At 43.9% G+C, this 18,112-nt stretch overlaps 1 protein-coding gene and 1 long non-coding RNA gene across 2 annotated transcripts; both read right to left on the bottom strand.

Annotated features, from left to right (window-relative positions):
* Window positions 1–287: 287 nt before the first annotated feature.
* On the bottom strand, window positions 288–12,831 carry LOC139387170 (peroxiredoxin-6-like). The gene is made up of 5 exons (XM_071133223.1): window positions 12,619–12,831; window positions 2,457–2,613; window positions 2,162–2,308; window positions 992–1,138; window positions 288–746 (listed from the first exon to the last, which is right to left on the bottom strand). Exons 1-5 carry the CDS (start codon window positions 12,708–12,710, stop codon window positions 618–620), a joined length of 672 nt encoding a protein of 223 aa, XP_070989324.1. The 5' UTR covers window positions 12,711–12,831; the 3' UTR covers window positions 288–617.
* A 1,107-nt stretch (window positions 12,832–13,938) lies between these two features.
* On the bottom strand, window positions 13,939–16,072 carry LOC139387118 (uncharacterized). The gene is made up of 2 exons (XR_011629128.1): window positions 15,838–16,072; window positions 13,939–15,034 (listed from the first exon to the last, which is right to left on the bottom strand). It is a non-coding gene; the product is annotated as an uncharacterized lncRNA (long non-coding RNA).
* Window positions 16,073–18,112: the final 2,040 nt, after the last annotated feature.

The raw sequence follows: 18,112 nt of genomic DNA, 5'->3' as shown, positions 1-18,112 counted from the left end.
AGTGTACCTATGATGAAAATGACAGGCCTCTCTCATCTTTTTAAGTGGGAGAACTTGCACAATTGGTGGCTGACTAAATACTTTTTTTGCCCCACTGTAGTCTCTTGTGGCGGCAGGCTGAGACTGTTATTTTAGCAAATTCAGGGTTAGCCCCAACCGGGACTCGAACCCAACACCTTAGCCGTTACACCATGAGCTCCGATCCTCCGAAAAAGATTGGTAGGTGTCGGGTTACGGTTGCTTTATTGACTGCAATAAGTAACACTGAAGTGAAACTAAAGGCTGTGTTGCTGTTGAAGGCGTTTTATTAATCGTCTCACTATGAGAAGTAAGGCAGCACACCTGTCCAAAGTATTTAATGCATCTTAAACCTGACAACTGCACATTCAACTCAATAAATTGAGTTGTCTGCTATGTGTCTTTGAACATGCGAGTACTACAACAAATGCAACACATCCTGACACCATATTATCAGCAAAATGCTACCAGTCAATCTGTGATATGACCAGCATTCCATCATCCTAAAGAGAATGGCAATCTCTTTCATTGTCCTCATCATCTCCCTCTGTGGTTGTGTGGGAGGCTGTGTGACTATAGGTGTGATCCTCTGCTGCCCCTCATGGCTGAGGTGTGTAGCGCAGGTACTTCCTTTCTGAGGGTAGCTCTTTGGTGTAGACCCCTGCAGGGAACATGGCTGCTGCCTCCTCCTCAGGGATATTTGGAGGAACCATCACGCGCTCGCCAGGCTGGACAGAGAGGGAATGAGAAGGGGAGTTAGCAGAGAAAATAGAAATGGGCATAAGTGGCATGCCAATTGACATTGGACTGACAATGGATTCTAAGTGTTTGGAGATGTGATGAATGATGATGTTAACTGACTGTCTATTGGGTCTCTCAAGCTTCCATTTATATTTGACTGATAATACTTCCTGAAGGATGCTGCAAATTCCACTGTCAGGCTATAGAGCTTGATATGGATTGGCAGACTGACCTGCCAATCAGCAGGGGTGGCCACTCGGTTCTTTGCTGTGAGCTGCAGGGAGTCGACAACTCTCAGGATCTCATCAAAGTTACGCCCCGTTGTGGCAGGGTAGAGCAAGGACAGCTTCAGCTTCTTGTCTTGGCCAATCACAAAAACCTGAGACATAAAAACATGTCACACTTTGGTGGGATGGCATTAGGCAGGTAGGGGCTGAGCATTGGTGGAAAAAATACCCAACTGTCATACTTGAGTAAAAGTATAAATACCTTAATAGAAAGTTACTCAAGTAAAAGTCACCCAGTAAAATACTACTTGAGTAAAAGTCTAAAAGTATTTGGTTCTAAATATACTTAAGTATCAAAAGTAAAAGTATAAATAATTTAAAATTCCTTATTAAGCAAAGTAGATGGCACCATTTTCTTGTTTTTAAAATGTATAATTTACAAACGATGCATTTATATTTAGTGAGTCTGCAGATCAGACCGTAGGGATGACCACTTGCGTGAATTGGACCATTTTCCTGTCCTGCTAAGCATTCATCATATAACAAGTACTTTTGGGTGTCGGGGAAAATGTATGGAGTAAAACATTTATTATTTTCTTTAGGAATGTAGTGAAGTAAAAGTAAAAGTAGTCAAAAAATATAAATAGTAAAGTACAGATACCCCCAAAAACTACTTAAGTTGTACTTTCAAGTATTTTTTACCTAAGTACTTTACACCACTGGGGATGCATTTACTCACATGCCAAATGGTTAGCGGGCGAGAGAAAGTGTGACAGAGTGAGAGAGTGTAGCAGATAAGGGCTGTGTTCACGAACAGGCAGCCATCATGCGGTGATATCACCCTCACTGATTCATATAAAAAGATGACATCATGCAGCAAGGGGCTGAGGTAATGAGTGTTTTTGCCAGACGGGGTGGTGGGGCTTGGGGGGAGGGGTAGTTAACTCATACCAGCCAGTGAAGGTAGGCTGCTTGCAGCAGCATGAATAAGTAATGTTTATGGAAAATAGAACACCAGAAAGAGAAGGTCGATCTCATGGTGGGCAATGACTTACCGGAAACAGAAACAGTAGAGAGATACTGACAGGAAGAAAGCGAGAGAAAGTGTGGCTCGGAGTGTGTGTTTTTTGTTTGTCTGTACCTGTGTACATGTGCATGCATGTTTTGACACTCACACAGCGGGCAGTGAGGGGCATGCCGTCCTTGTCCTTCTCATCTGGGTCCAGCATGCCCAGGGCCACTGCCAGCTCCCTCTGATTGTCTGCTATGATTGGGAAGGGGAACGCACAGCCAGACTCCTCATTGTTGTAGGCCAAGATGTCCTACAGGACCACAGCACATCCGTCCATTACTATACACTGATCATTGGTTTACACTCACAACTGGGTGTCCCAAATGGCACCCTATTCCCCTTTGACCTGGTCAAAAGTAGTGCATTATAAAGGGGTGCAATTTGGGAACAGCCTATACCTTGGTCCAGCCACGGTGGTCCTCCAGACTGTCAATGGACAGGGCTATCATCTTCACGTTGCGCCTGCTGAACTCGTGGCTGAGTTTGGCTGCTCGGCCCAGCTCTGTGGTGCAGACAGGGGTATAGTCACGGGGGTGGGAGAACAGGATACCCCAGCTACAGAGAGAAGGGGGGGAGTGATGGACAGAGGGAGAGAGGAAGATACAGAGAGAGGGGGGGGAGTGATGGATAGAGGAAGATAGAGAGAGAGGGGGAGTGATGGATAGAGGGAGAGAGAGGAAGATACAGAGAGAGGGCGGGAGTAATGGACAGAGGGAGAGAGGAAGATACAGAGAGAGGGGGGGGGAGTGATGGAGAGAGGAAGATACAGAGAGAGAGGGGGGAGTGATGGACAGAGGGAGAGAGGAAGATACAGAGAGAGGGGGGGAGTGATGGATAGAGGGAGAGGAAGATACAGAGAGAGGGGGGGAGTTATGGACAGAGGGAGAGAAAGGAAGATACAGAGAGAGAGGGGGGAGTGATGGACAGAGGAAGATAGAGAGAGAGGGGGGAGTGATGGACAGAGGGAGAGAGGAAGATACAGAGAGAGGGGGGGAGTGATGGATAGAGGGAGAGGAAGATACAGAGAGAGGGGGGGGGGTGATGGAGAGAGGAAGATACAGAGAGAGAGGGGGGAGTGATGGACAGAGGGAGAGAGGAAGATACAGAGAGAGGGGGGGAGTGATGGATAGAGGGAGAGGAAGATACAGAGAGAGGGGGGGAGTTATGGACAGAGGGAGAGAGGAAGATACAGAGAGAGGGGGGGAGTGATGGAGAGAGGGAGAGGAAGATACAGAGAGAGGGGGGGAGTGATGGATAGAGGGAGAGGAAGATACAGAGAGAGGGGGGGAGTGATGGACAGAGGGAGAGAGGAAGATACAGAGAGAGAGGGGGGGTGATGGACAGAGGGAGAGAGGAAGATACAGAGAGAGAGGGAGAGAGAGGAAGATACAGAGAGAGGGGGGGGAGTGATGGACAGAGGTAGAGAGGAAGATACAGAGAGAGAGGGGGGAGTGATGGACAGAGGGAGAGAGGAAGATACAGAGAGAGGGGGGAGTGAAGGACAGAGGAAAATACAGAGGGAGAGGGGGGGAGTGATGGACAGAAGGAGAGAGGAAGATACAGAGAGAGAGGGAGAGAGAGGAAGATACAGAGAGAGAGGGGGGAGTGATGGACAGAGGGAGAGAGAGGAAGATACAGAGAGAGAGGGGGGGAGTGATGGACAGAGGGAGAGAGAGGAAGATACAGAGAGAGAGGGGGGGAGTAATGGACAGAGGGAGAGATGAAGATACAGAGAGAGGGGGGGGGAGTGATGGACAGAGGGAGAGAGGAAGATACAGAGAGAGGGGGGGGAGTGATGGACAGAAGGAGAGAGGAAGATACAGAGAGAGAGGGAGAGAGGAAGATACAGAGAGAGGGGGGGTGATGGACAGAGGGAGAGAGAGGAAGATACAGAGAGAGAGGGGGGAGTGATGGACAGAGGGAGAGAGGAAGATAGAGAGAGGGGGAGAGAGGAAGATACAGAGAGAGAGGGGGGAGTGATGGACAGAGGGAGAGAGGAAGATACAGAGAGAGGGGGGGGGAGTGATGGACAGAGGGAGAGAGGAAGATACAGAGAGAGAGGGAGAGAGGAAGATACAGAGAGAGAGGGAGAGAGGAAGATACAGAGAGAGAGGGGGGGAGTGATGGACAGAGGTAGAGAGGAAGATACAGAGAGAGAGGGGGGAGTGATGGACAGAGGGAGAGAGGAAGATACAGAGAGAGAGGGAGAGAGAGGAAGATACAGAGAGAGAGGGGGGGAGTGATGGACAGAGGGAGAGAGGAAGATACAGAGAGAGGGGGGGTGATGGACAGAGGGAGAGAGAGGAAGATACAGAGAGAGAGGGGGGGAGTGATGGACAGAGGGAGAGAGAGGAAGATACAGAGAGAGGGGGGAGTGATGGACAGAGGGAGAGAGAGGAAGATAGAGAGAGAGGGGGGGAGTGATGGACAGAGGGAGCGAGAGGAAGAGAGAGAGGGGGGAGTGATGGACAGAGGGAGAGAGAGGAAGATACAGAGAGAGGCGGGGGGAGTGATGGACAGAGGGAGAGAGAGGAAGATACAGAGAGAGGGGGGGGAGTGATGGACAGAGGGAGAGAGAGGAAGATACAGAGAGAGAGGGGGGAGTGATGGACAGAGGAAGATACAGAGAGAGAGGGGGGGAGTAATGGACAGAGGGAGAGAGAGGAAGATACAGAGAGAGAGGGGGGGAGTAATGGACAGAGGGAGAGAGAGGAAGATACAGAGGGAGAGGGGGGAGTGATGGACAGAGGGAGAGAGGAAGATACAGAGAGAGAGGGAGAGAGAGGAAGATACAAAGAGAGAGGGGGGGAGTGATGGACAGAGGGAGAGAGAGGAAGATACAGAGAGAGAGAGGGGGGAGTGATGGACAGAGGAAGATACAGAGAGAGAGGGGGGGAGTAATGGACAGAGGGAGAGAGAGGAAGATAGAGGGAGAGGGGGGGAGTGATGGACAGAGGAAAAAAGAGGGAGAGAGAGATTAGTAGGGGCCTATTATAGGAATGTCAGCCTTTTTGTTTCCCTGCTCCTGTGTTTCTGTTTAAGCTGTAGACTCAAATCGTTCACTTTGTGATAAATACACCACATTTGGGTACCTTGAAAAGATTTAGATATGGAGTCACCACATATTTGCCTTCTGGCGGGCGTGGCAGTCCTTTTTCAAAATGGCCTTCGACTGTAACACTATGTTACAATTCAGAAGGACTGCTTTGACAAAAAGGCAACAAATTAGTCATGGTGCTAGATTTATTGACGCTGAAAAGATTAAGATAAAGAGCCACCACAGATTTGGCCCCTGGGGGCCAAGGCAAGTATCTTACAAAATGGCCACTGTTGGTAACACAATATTGCAGTTACAAAGTCATGTTTTGTTGTTGTTGATAAACACCAAATTGGGCAAAGAGTTCAATTTATATATCCCAAAAATATTTAGATAGGGAGCCATGACTTTTAGAGGTCCCTTGGGGAGCAGTAAGTACACATCTACCCGATACTGCCTCAATCACCACCAAAAGTCCATGGCATACCGAACTGTGGCACATAGCCTTTACTTTGTTGAAATAGCAGTAGAAAAACTAGTAGAAAAACTAGTGGGTCATACTTTTGATCATGAAATTGGTTGAAATAAATATATTACAGCTTGAAAGATTTGTTGTCCACAGCAATTGTGAACTATTCCAACCCAATGGGGTGTTTTCCCAGGTACAGCTGAAGTTACTGTATTTGCTCCTTGCATTGCAAAGTAGCTTTAGTAGCCATTTTCTCTGGAACCCAACGTCTTAATGTCATGGTGAATATGAAGGCGAAGTCAGGTGCAGGAGAGCAGTGTATGATTGAATAAAGCTCACTTTATTGTAGTTCCAAACCGGGAGCACAACAAAACAAACGCACTAAAAAAAACGGAACAATAAACAGTAAAGCGCTAAACGAACATCACTAGACATGAAAACAATTACACACAAAACATGACAGGAATCAGAGGTTAAATACAAGTAGATTGATTGGGGAAATGAAAACCAGGTGTGTATGAAAACAAGACAAAACAAATGGATACATGAAAAATGGAGTGGCGATGGCTAGAAAGCCGGTGACGTCGATCGCCGAACGAACAAGGAGAGGAGTCGACTTCGGCGGAAGTCGTGACACTCAACCAGTAGACCAAAATAATATTCTGTTCTGGGCCGAAGCTGGTTGTAAGTCGCAGGCAGGGCTAACTCATCTATAGAGCGTTCTAACTCACCTCAGATACACAGTCTCAGAAATATTATTTTTCCTACAAAAGATAACTGCTGTATTTCCCTATGTACTCATTGTATTGTACTCTGTTAAACATTTTAAACAGATTCAGGCCAATAAGTATAGGCCATGACTTTATATACAGTGCATTTGAAAAGTATTCAGACAACTTCTCTTTTTCCACATGTTGTTATGTTACAGCCTTTTTCTAAAAATGACTAAATAATCCCCCCCCCCTCATCAATCTACACACAATACCTCATAATGACAAAGCGAAAACATTTTCACATTTATTAAAAATACAAAACAAAAATACCTACTGTTCAAAAGTTTGGGGTCACTTAGAAATGTCCTTGTTTTTGAAAGAAAAGCACATTTTTTGTCCATTAAAATAACATCAAATTGATCAGAAATACAGTGTAGACATTGTTAATGTTGTAAATGACTATTGTAACTGGAAATATCTACATAGGCGAACAGAGGCCCATTATCAGCAACCATCACTCCTGTGTTCCAATGGCACGTTGCGTTAGCTAATCCAAGTTTATCATTTTCAAAGACTAATAGAAAACCCTTTTGCAATTATGTTAGCACAGCTGAAAACTGTTGTCCTGATTTAAGAAGCAATAAAACTGGCCTTCTTTAGACTAGTTGAGTATCTGGAGCATCAGCATTTGTGGGTTCAATTACAGGCTCAAAATGTCCAGAAACAAAGACCTTTCTTCTGAAACTTGTCAGTCTATTCTTGTTCTGAGAAATGAAGGCTATTCCATGTGAGAAATTGCCAAGAAACTGAAGATCTCATACAACGCTGTGTACTACTCCCTTCACAGAACAGTGCAAACTGTCTCTAACCAGAACAGAAAGAGGAGTGGGAGGCCCCGGTGCACAACTGAGCAAGAGGACAAGTACATTAGAGTGTCTAGTTTGAGAAACAGATGCCTCACAAGTCCTCAACTGGCAGGTTCCTTTAATAGTACCCGCACAACACCAGTCTCAACGTCAACAGTGAAGAGGCGACTCTGGGATGATGGCTTTTGGAACCACCTAGAGCTGGCCACCCGGCCAAACTGAGCAATCGGGGGAGAAGGGGCTGGGTCAGAGAGGTGACCAAGAACCTGATGGTCTGTATGACAGCGCTCAAGAGTTCCTCTGTGGAGATGGGAGAATCTTCCAGAAGGACAACCATCTCTGCAGCACGCCACCAATCGGGCCTTTATGGTAGAGTGGCCAGATGGAAGCCACTCCTCATTAAAAGAAACATGACAGCCCGCTTAGAGTTGCCAAAAGGCACATAAAGGACTATCAGACCATGAGAAACAAGATTCTCTGGTCTGATGAAACCAAGATTGAACTTTTTGGCCTGAATGCAAAGCATCTGGAGGAAACCTGGCACCATCCCTACGGTGAAGCATGGTGGTGGCAGCATCATGTCATGGGGATGTTTTGCAGCTGCAGGGACTGGGAGACTAGTCAGGTTTGAGGGAAAGATATATGGAGCAAAGTATAGAGAGATCCTTGATGAAAACCTGCCACAGGGGGCTCAGGACCTCAGACTGGGGTGAAGGTTCACCTTCCAACAGGTCAACAACCCTAAGCACACAGCCAAGACAACGCAGGAGTCTCTGAATGTCCTAGAGTGGCCCAAACTTCAACCCGATTGAACATCTCTGGAGAGACCTGAATATAAACTCAGCAAAAAAATAAACGGCCCTTTTTCAGTACCCTGTCTTTCAAAGATAATTTGTAAAAATTAAAATAACTTCACAGATCTTCATTGTAAAGGGTTTAAACACAGTTTCCCATTATTGTTCAATGAACCAAAGACAATTAACTTCTCTAGGGTAGGGGGCAGCATTAAGAATTTTGGATGAAAAGCGTGCCCAAATTAAACCGCCTTCTACTCAGGCCCAGAAGATAGGATCTGCATATAGCGCCACAGCATCATCGGACTGAGCTTGTTGTCATTGCAGGCAATCTCAACGCTGTGCGTTACAGGGAAGACATCCTTCTCCCTCATGTGGTACCCTTCCTGCAGGCTCATCCTGACATGACCCTCCAGCATGACAATGCCAGCAGTCATACTGCTCATTCTGTGAATGATTTCCTGCAAGACAGGAATGTCAGTGATCTGCCATGGCCAGCGAAGAACCTGGATCTCAATCCCATTGAGCACGTCTGGGACCTGTTAGATCGGAGGGTGAGGGCTAGGGCCATTCCCCCCAGAAATGTCCGGGAACTTGCAGGTGCCTTGGTGGAAGAGTGGGGTAACATCTCACAGCAAGAACTGGCAAATCTGGTGCAGTCCATGAGGAGATGCACTGCAGTACTTAATGAAGCTGGTGGCCACACCAGATACTGACTGTTAGTTTTTTTTTACACATTATTTAATTTCTGTTTGTCACATGTCTGTGGAACTTGTTCAGTGTATGTCTCAGTTGTTGAATCTTGCTACACCGGGACAAAAAAGTATTTAGTCAGCCACCAATTGTGCAAGTTCTCCCACTTAAAAAGATGAGAGAGGCCTGTAATCATCATCATAGGTACACTTCAACTATGACAGACAAAATGAGAAGACAAAAATCCAGAAAATCACATTGTATGATTTTTAATGAATTTATTTGCAAATTATGGTGGAAAATAAGTATTCGGTCACCTACAAACAAGCAAGATTTCTGGCTCTCACAGACCTGTAACTTCTTCTTTAACAGGCTCCTCTTGTCCTCCAATCGTTACCCGTATTAATGGCACCTGTTTGAACTTGTTATCAGTATAAAAGACACCTGTCCACAACCTCACAGTCACCCTCCAAACTCCACTATGGCCAAGACCAAAGAGCCGTCAAAGGACACCAGAAACAAAATTGTAGACCTGCACCAAGCTGGGAAGACGGAATCTGCAATAGGTAAGCAGCTTGGTTTGAAGAAATCAACTGTGGGAGCAATTATTAGGAAATGGAAGACATACAAGACCACTGTTAATCTCCCTCGATCTGGGGCTCCACGCAAGATCTCACCCCGTGGTGTTAAAATGATCACAAGAACGGTGAGCAAAAATCCCAGAACCACACGGGGGGACCTAGTGAATGACCTGCAGAGAGCTGGGACCAAAGTAACAAAGCCTACCATCAGTAACACACTACGCCGCCAGGGACTCAAATCCTGCAGTGCCAGACGTGTCCCCCTGCTTAAACCAGTACATGTCCAGGCCCGTCTGAAGTTTGCTAGAGAGCATTTGGATGATCCAGAAGAAGATTGGGAGAATGTCATATGGTCAGATGAAACCAAAATATAACTTTTTGGTAAAAACTCAACTCGTCGTGTTTGGAGGACAAAGAATGCTGAGTTGCATCCAAAGAACACCACACCTACTGTGAAGCATGGGGGTGGAAACATCATGCTTTGGGGCTGTTTTTCTGCAAAGGGACCAGGATGACTGATCCGTGTAAAGGAAAGAATGAATGGGGCCATGTATCGTGAGATTTTGAGTGAAAACCTCCTTCCATCAGCAAGGGCATTGACGATGAAACTTGGCTGGGTCTTTCAGCATGACAATGATCCCAAACACACCACCAGGGCAACGAAGGAGTGGCTTCGTAAGAAGTATTTCAAGGTCCTGGAGTGGCCTAGCCAGTCTCCAGATCTCAACCCCATAGAAAATCTTTGGAGGGAGTTGAAAATCTGTGTTGCCCAGCAACAGCCCCAAAACATCACTGCTCTAGAGGAGATCTGTATGGAGGAATGGGCCAAAATACCAGCAAGTGTGTGAAAACCTTGTGAAGACTTACAGAAAACGTTTGACCTCTGTCATTGCCAACAAAGGGTATATAACAAAGTATTGAGATAAACTTTTTATACTTATTTTCCACCATAATTTGCAAATAAATTCATAAAATTTGTCATACAATTTGTCTGTCATAGTTGAAGTGTACCTATGATGAAAATTACAGGCCTCTCTTATCTTTTTAAGTGGGAGAACTTGCACAATTGGTGGCTGACTAAATAATTCCCCCCCCCCCCACACACTGTATATTCATACAAATATTTACACATGTTAAGTTTGCTGAAAATAAACACAGTTGACAGTGAGAGGACGTTTCTTTTTTTGCTGAGTTTAGTTGTGCAGCGAAGCTCTCCATTCAACCTGACAAGGGCTTGAGAGGATCTGCAGAGAAGAATGGAAGAAACTCCCCAAATACAGGTGTGCCAAGCTTGTAGCGTCATATCTAAGAATAATCTAGACTGTAATCGCTGCCAAAGGTGCTACAATAAAGTACTGAGTAAAGGATCTGAATACTTCAGTAAATGTGATATTTCAGTTGTTTTTTTAATACATTTGCAAAAATGTCTAATAACCTGCTTTTGCTTTGTCATTATGGGGCATTGTGTGTAGATTGATGAGGGGGGGGGGGAACTATTTAATCCATTTTAGAATAAGGTTGTAATGTAACAAAATGTAGAAAAAGTCAAGTGGTCTGAATACTTTCTGAATGCACTGTAGATTAAAGGTTTGTGAAATAGTGGGTCAGTCTGTAGTCATTTAGTAAGATGGCTACCACAGCTCCCTGGGGTCAAATCTGTAGTGACACAATATCGAAATCTTTTCAAGGTCCATAAATCTAGCTCTGTGGCAAATTTGGTGCCTTTACCTCAAAGCAGTCCTTCTGAATTGTAAACTCATGTTACAGTCGTGGGGTATTTTGTAAGAAAGCCACCACAGCCCCAAGGGCCAAATCTGGGGCGGCTCCATATCTAAATCTTTTCAAGGTACCTAAATCTACCTCTGTACCAAATATGGTACTTTTATCACAAAGTGAACAATTGAGTCAAATTTTACAACTTAGCCGCTCCACTAAAACAGAAACACAGGAGCAGGGAGACAGAAAGGCTGACATTCCTATGCTAGGCCCCTACTAATCTCTCCATCTCTCTGTATCTTCCTCTCTCTTCCTCTGTCCATCACATTTTCAGGGTACATAAATATGCATTTCTGCCAAATGTGGTGCTTTTATCAAAAAGTGAACGATTTGGCCTCCCGGGTGGCGCAGTGATTAAGGGCGCTGTACTACAGCGCCAGCTGTGCCATCAGAGACTCTGGGTTCGCGCCCAGGCTCTATCGTAACCAGCCGCGACCGGGAGGTCCAAGGGGCGACGCACAATTGGCCTAGCGTCGTCCGGGTTAGGGAGGGCTTGGTCGGTAGGGATGTCTCATCGAGCACCAGCGACTCCTGTGGCGGGCCGGGCGCAGTGCGCGCTAACCAAGGTTGCCAGGTGCACGGTGTTTCCCTTGCACCTGGTGCGGCTGGCTTCCGGGTTGGATGCGCGCTGTGTTAAGAAGCAGTGCGGCTTGGTTGGGTTGTGTATCGGAGGACGCATGACTTTCAACCTTCGTCTCTCCCGAGCCCGTACGGGAGTTGTAGCGATGAGACAAGATAGTAGCTACTAAAAAAAAGTGAACGATCTGTACTCAAAACACTTCAATTCTACACATCAGTACACTCGATTTTTAATACTGTATACAAATAATAATAATTCATTACATACATTACTTGAGCACTATTGTTTTTTAGGGTAAGAAATAATGAAATGTTTAATAGTAAGAAATAATTTAATGTTTAATATAATTTAATAAAACATGTTGATATTAAACCTGATTATGCCAAGCAGCCTAAAGATTTATTTGATCATTGTAAGGAACCCAGAAGAAAAATATAGGCGGCCTCAAGTGTGCCCACAGAGAACTTGTCTTGTTGCAGCAACTGACATTTCAGTGTTGTCAGCGTTTTCATTGAGTGGGCTTAGAGAACAAATGATTTGAGCTGCAAGCAAGCAGTTTTTTTTTCTGACGTCTCAACCTAGTTAGACTGACACAACCAACTGGCCTAGATCAAATAAAACCACAGACCATGAGTAAAGCTACATGTCTAAATATTATTCAGATAGGGGAAGAATAGCTGTTTATTATTATATCTACGAAAAAAATAGAGATGCCAAAGCATCCTCGCTATACCCAATAACGTTAGGTATCAGATTAAAATTCACACCAACACAGTTTGAGAGTACAGTAGGATATGACAGCTATCAGCATAATCAACTTTACGACTTTTGCCAAACTATACTAAACCTTTATTTTTACAAGTGAATGATTTAGGTCTCATTTCTTTAGAAACAGGTGCCTTGTTGAATGCAAATGATATAGTGAAATCGAAAAGAAAACATCAATTATATAACGGAAAACTGGAATCTCAGGTAGTATATTCCAAAATGCTAACACGTGATTTCAATCGATGGCATATTTAATGTCATATCAGCCTTTAAAATTACTTACGAGTCACCCAAAAAATCGTGGAATTTAATTTTGCCGTTAGTGGTTTCGGCCTCAAAATTAGGAAACACATCTCCTAGAAGTAGTCCGGGCATGGTCGCAATGAAGACCCGCGCGTTCCAGTAGCAGCATACTGATGACAGCAGGTTCAAATCGTCTAACCCGGAACAGGTTTTAACACTTAGTATGATAATTTTTCAAGTGTCAAATGGCATATTTTTGTAGACATGATTTTTTTTCTCACTTATCCAGTTTGCTTTTAAGGTGATAAAAATACTAAAACTATTTATAAAAAGCGTTTACAGGTGACTTGGACGTGTTATAATTTTTTTGCTTTTTTCAAGTGTCAACAGTACGTTTTACACGTGTTCTTTACACCTGTCCAGTGTGCTTTTACAGGTGATTAGAACGCTCTAACCCAGAGTCTTACTCCAGAGACTGGGTGGGCCGAGCCCCGGAGACATACTGGTTGTTATTAGCTAGCAACCTGTGGCTCTCCAAGTAGCTAGAGGTGTGCGTCTTTGAGGACTCCTCCTGTGGCAGCATTCTGCACCTGGTGAGGTTGGTGGAGATCACTGGCCACTCCGTGCCCTTGTTCATCGGCACCTTGTACTGTTTACTTCACAGTGAAACCATCCCTTTAAAGCTGCATTAGGTTAATGGTCTGGACAATATCACACACAGAGCTGCATAATTGGCAAACAGTTCATCAATTCACGAAAGTGTCTGATATTTCCTTTAGATCTGTCAATTAATTTTGCGTTCAGGGCAGTATCCATTTTAATCGTGGCTCCATCATCGAGCCTATCTGTAGTAGCTGGCATGGCGGTGGGCCTGCGCCAAATACCAGGGTCCATGGGAAAGTTCCCTGCCGACAGTGTCACCTCTGCAGAGTCAAAAAAAACCAGAAGCGGCTGTTCACGATTACAACGGTATCGATGTGTTTACATAACACTGCATTTGGGTTGTTGATTCGAGTTCTTAAGGTTGTGTCATACTTTCCTAGTGGAAGAGTTCCCAGGATGGGCAATTGATGGCCTATCAATTGCTTTTTAAGACTCTTTAGAACCTTGCATGGGCCAATATTTTATCATGACATTTGTGTTATGGTGACTTGAAACATCCTGTTGACTGAACAACTCTTCCTTGCTCACTCTGTTTCTCTCTTCTCCTCCCCTTGTCATCATCAGCTCTACTCCTGGACCTGGTCCGGATTGTGAAGACTTTGTTCCACTGTCAGAGGCCTCCCGCCCAGAACCGCTCCAACATGTTCTCTACCTTATTCGTGGAGTATTTCATCAAAGGAGACTTAATTTCAACCAGTAGAGAATGTGAAATGCTTTATTGAAAGAAGTTAATTATCCAAATGTTATAATGACATAATATATGCATTATAAATAATTGTAATATTATAAATACAAGTTCAATCTGTACTTCAATGCACATCTGTTGTGCATTATAAAAACAGGAGGAAAGAGGTGGCAAGAGAGCTGTAAAAGACAAAGGGAAAGAACAGAGGAGCAGGGAAGACAGTATATGATTAATGAATTACAGTGCTACCCTAATACTCTCTCAGAGACTGTTAGAGAAAATAAGGTAGTTAAAGAGACAAGTGTTCAACAGGAATCTGTGTGTGTGGCCACACCTGGTGTCCACACTAAGTGGCTGCAGAGTAATGTATGCTGGAAAAACGTGCAGACTTACGAGGACAAAAAAATATAGCGCAGTTATAGAAATAATTAAGTGTCTTACTATTCTCTATGGTTGGCCCTCTTGCCTATTCTTTGAATGTGGAAGGAGCCACAGTTATACACCTGAGTCTGCTTACTGCACAACCCATGAATCAGATTGATACATAAGTGTGGGTTATAGGGTGTCTAATTGTTCTACATCTTTTCAATATGGGAGACTTAAAATAGCCTGTTTTGTTTTTGTACAGACATCACACCCTTACCTAAACAGCACCCTCACCTGAGAAGTAGAAATTAAAAGGGAGAGAAACTGGGAATTGAACAACTGCAGTTGACATAGCTAAGCAAATGGAAGAATACTATTATTGCAATGTGGATGGCTCTTAAAAGAGCCTTTGGTTGTTCATAGTGTAGTCTATGGTGTTGCCAGGGAACAGCACACCTTTCGAAGAAGTAGGAGGTGAAGATCTCTCGCCCCTTGCTGCATTGTTGGCCCCAATCCTTGAAACATCTTGAAGAGCAGCAGACTTCTCCTATGGCACATTGTGGCGAGTTGCAGATCCCCTCCTGGTCCTCGTGTCCATTATATTATGCAGGACACGGGTAGCCTTCACACACCTGAATTCCCCCAGGAGGCAGTCCCAGATGGCTCTGGTCACCCAACCCTGCAGTGCCCTACACGGTAACTGTAGGCAATCGTTTTGAAATAATGTCCTGTTACAAGGTATCTGTAGGAATATGGAAGATAATGTCATTAGACTTTCACATCACCAGGTCATTGTGGATTACTAAAATATAATATTCCTCATAACAAATCATGATAACATTGGATAGATAGATGCATGTGTAGCATGTGACAATAGCAGGATCATATCAAGGATTGCATCACAAATGAATACATAAATACTACTTGAAGCTTGATGAGTTGATCATTTGAATCAGCTGTGTCGTGCTAAGGTTGAAACAGAAACGTGCATCCCTTTGAGTTCCCAGGACCAGGACTGAGAACCACTGCTCTTCATTGGGATCATCAACATTAAGGGACATGGGCTTCTGTATCGGAGGACAGAAAACCTCACAAGAAACAGACTTCATTATACTAAAATTAGACTGCACTGAATATTATGTTACTATTATCACTGTCCTCACTTAATTAGAATGGAACTACAAAAGTCCATACCCTATCCAGAATAGCCTACTTTCTCACTTTGACAGTTGGAGCTGCTATCCTTTCACCCTTCTCCATGGCTGTTAGCTAGCTACCTGCCTACCTGCCTACCTACCTACAAATGCATTTGGAGTGTTAATTTTTTTACAGTGATAAATACATCAAGATAGCTAGCTAATACGAAGTTAAGTAGCGGGTGATATTTAATTCACTTAGCTATCTATACGTATGTAAAGTTGGCTAGATAGCTAACGTTAGCTAGCTACATTAGTAGCTCATTTGAGTTAGCCTGCACTGTAGCTAGTTAGCTAATAATACATGTTTTGATTTTACATTCGAAATAACGTTATTTACTTAACTTACTTGAATAGGTTATCCCAGCCAAGTGGACGATTGGAAACAGGGAATAAACGTTTGTCACCAGAGCGTTTTAGAGCATCTTTAAAATGTACCTGTGAATAAATTCATAAAATGTAATAACCAGACTTTAATACAAACTTGCTATGATGAATTCTTGACGCAACATCGAACGTGCTTCGAATATGCTTCCAGCACACCCAAAAGCGAGCTACTCTGGGGGGCCTAAACCGCACGTATCCATTACCGTGTGGTACTGTAGACAAACCGTTAACCATCTGGCCACGCTGGCTGCCATGTGTGCCCACTTCCTGCTGGCCCAGCTGGTGGTGACGCCCCCCCCACCACAATTTTCTCTTTAAATATTTATTGTTGTGGAATGCAATGCATTTACAGTTTTTCGATCTGTTCTACGAATTGCCAAGTGGCATTCAGTTACAGTTGATGAAAATGTAAAGACTAATAGTGCATTTTGTCACTGGCTCTATGGAGCGGTATATATATATATTTTTATGTATATTTACTTTACATAGCCCCCATAGCTATTGTCGTTTGAAAATATATATATTTTTTCATGGGTGTGCAAGAATTAACGATATATTGTTTTAATTGTGTGTTACAGGTTCTACTGGTAAGTGACAGACAGTGTTAGATAATGACACAATCAAGACTTTGTCAACCTATGACTTTCACACTGAAATAGGATAAAACGACGGAAAGTATCGAACAAAAAAGTTTATTTCAGAGAGGAAGTGAAATTCTGTTGGTAAAACAGTGAGAATGAGAGACATAAAAATCATGCATGGTTCCTGGTTAAGAGACCCATTGTCACGTTCGGACCTTTATTTCCTTTGTTTTGTATTTATTTAGTATGGTCAGGGCGTGAGTTGGGGTTGGCAGTCTATGTTTGTTTTTCTATGATTTGGGGATTTGTATGTTTCGGCCTAGTATGGTTCTCAATCAGAGGCAGGTGTCATTAGTTGTCTCTGATTGAGAATCATACTTAGGTAGCCTGGGTTTCACTGTTTGTTTGTGGGTGATTGTCTATGTTGATTGCTTGTGTCAGCACAGTTCTCATTTAGCGTCACAGTCGTTATTTGTTTATTGTTTTGTATAGCGTGTTCAGTGTTTTCTTTATTAAATTTCATCATGATCACATACCACGCCGCATTTTGATCCTCCGATCCTTCTCGCCTCTCCTCTTCAGATGAGGAGGACGCCCGTGACACCCATTCCATATACAGTAGGGTGCTGTGGTATGGCCCTATTGTCGTGTATGTTTCTGTCCGTGTGGGGGGTGAAATGGTACCATACCTACCCCAAGCAAAGTTTCCATTAGTGTGCACAGCAGCTGCTGCCGAGTGTCATCTCCTGGCTGTCATTATTAGTCTCCTTACAGTGTTGCCACACACACACACACACACACACGATGGTAACATCCGAGCAATACCTACCCTCCCCAGTGTTGTTGAATGCCCACCCATGCCAACATTCTGTAGACCCCCACCCCAACAGACATGTCTCTAGGTGTTAACAGTATAACACTTGGTTCAAGCCATTATGGAGGTCAGAATTGGAGACTAGCTATGTTGATGAAGTGGCAATGTGTTGATGAAGCACATGGATTCCAGGCTAGGTTGATGAAGTAATCAGCACCTAAACTATAGACCTACGGACTATTCTATAGGCACATAGCTGTTAGCCTGGAATCCACACTGAATATGGCTAAATGCAGATTCCAGGCTACATAGCTAATTTCGTAGAACTCATTGAAATGATACTAGACATGTCAATTACTGGCCAGCAGATGGCACCACATGACCGGTTAAAAACAAACCTGCATTGTCTCTTCCGAAATGCTTTGCTCTTTGTGTACTGTGGCTTATTCTGTAGTTTGCTGTGCATGTCAAGGCTTTGGGTGGCTTTTTCCAACATGCAGTTATACCCTCAAGTTTTAGTATTGGATATGTGGTCATGAAAATCCTCAGTGCAAATTGTTCAAATGTATTTTAAAAAAAAAGTATTTATTTTGTATTTCATCTTTATTTAACTAAGCAAACCAGTTAAGGACAAATTCTTATTTACATTGACGGCCTAACAAGGCAAAAGACCTCCTGCGGGGATGGGGGCCGGGGATTAAAAAATAAATACAATATAAATATAGGACAAAACACACATCACAACAACAGAGACAACACTACATAAAGAGAGACCTAAGACAACATAGCAAGGCAGCAACACATGACAACACAGCATGGTAGCAAAACAACATAACAACAAC

The sequence above is a fragment of the Oncorhynchus clarkii genome, chromosome 28, assembly GCF_045791955.1.
Source record: "Oncorhynchus clarkii lewisi isolate Uvic-CL-2024 chromosome 28, UVic_Ocla_1.0, whole genome shotgun sequence".
NCBI classification, from domain to species: Eukaryota; Metazoa; Chordata; class Actinopteri; order Salmoniformes; family Salmonidae; genus Oncorhynchus; species Oncorhynchus clarkii.
The sequence above is the reverse complement of the archived record's forward strand: the minus strand, read 5'-3'. Positions and strand labels throughout refer to the sequence as shown.

Coding starts and splice junctions, on each gene's coding strand:
- LOC139387170 (XM_071133223.1), bottom strand. CDS start 12,710: ATGCCCGGACTACTTCTAGGAGATGTGTTTCCTAATTTTGAGGCCGAA. Junction 2,614..12,618: donor CACGATTTTTTGGGTGACTC/GTAAGTAATTTT, acceptor TTCTCTCTGTAG/CTGGGGTATCCTGTTCTCCC. Junction 2,309..2,456: donor ACCACCGTGGCTGGACCAAG/GTATAGGCTGTT, acceptor GTGGTCCTGTAG/GACATCTTGGCCTACAACAA.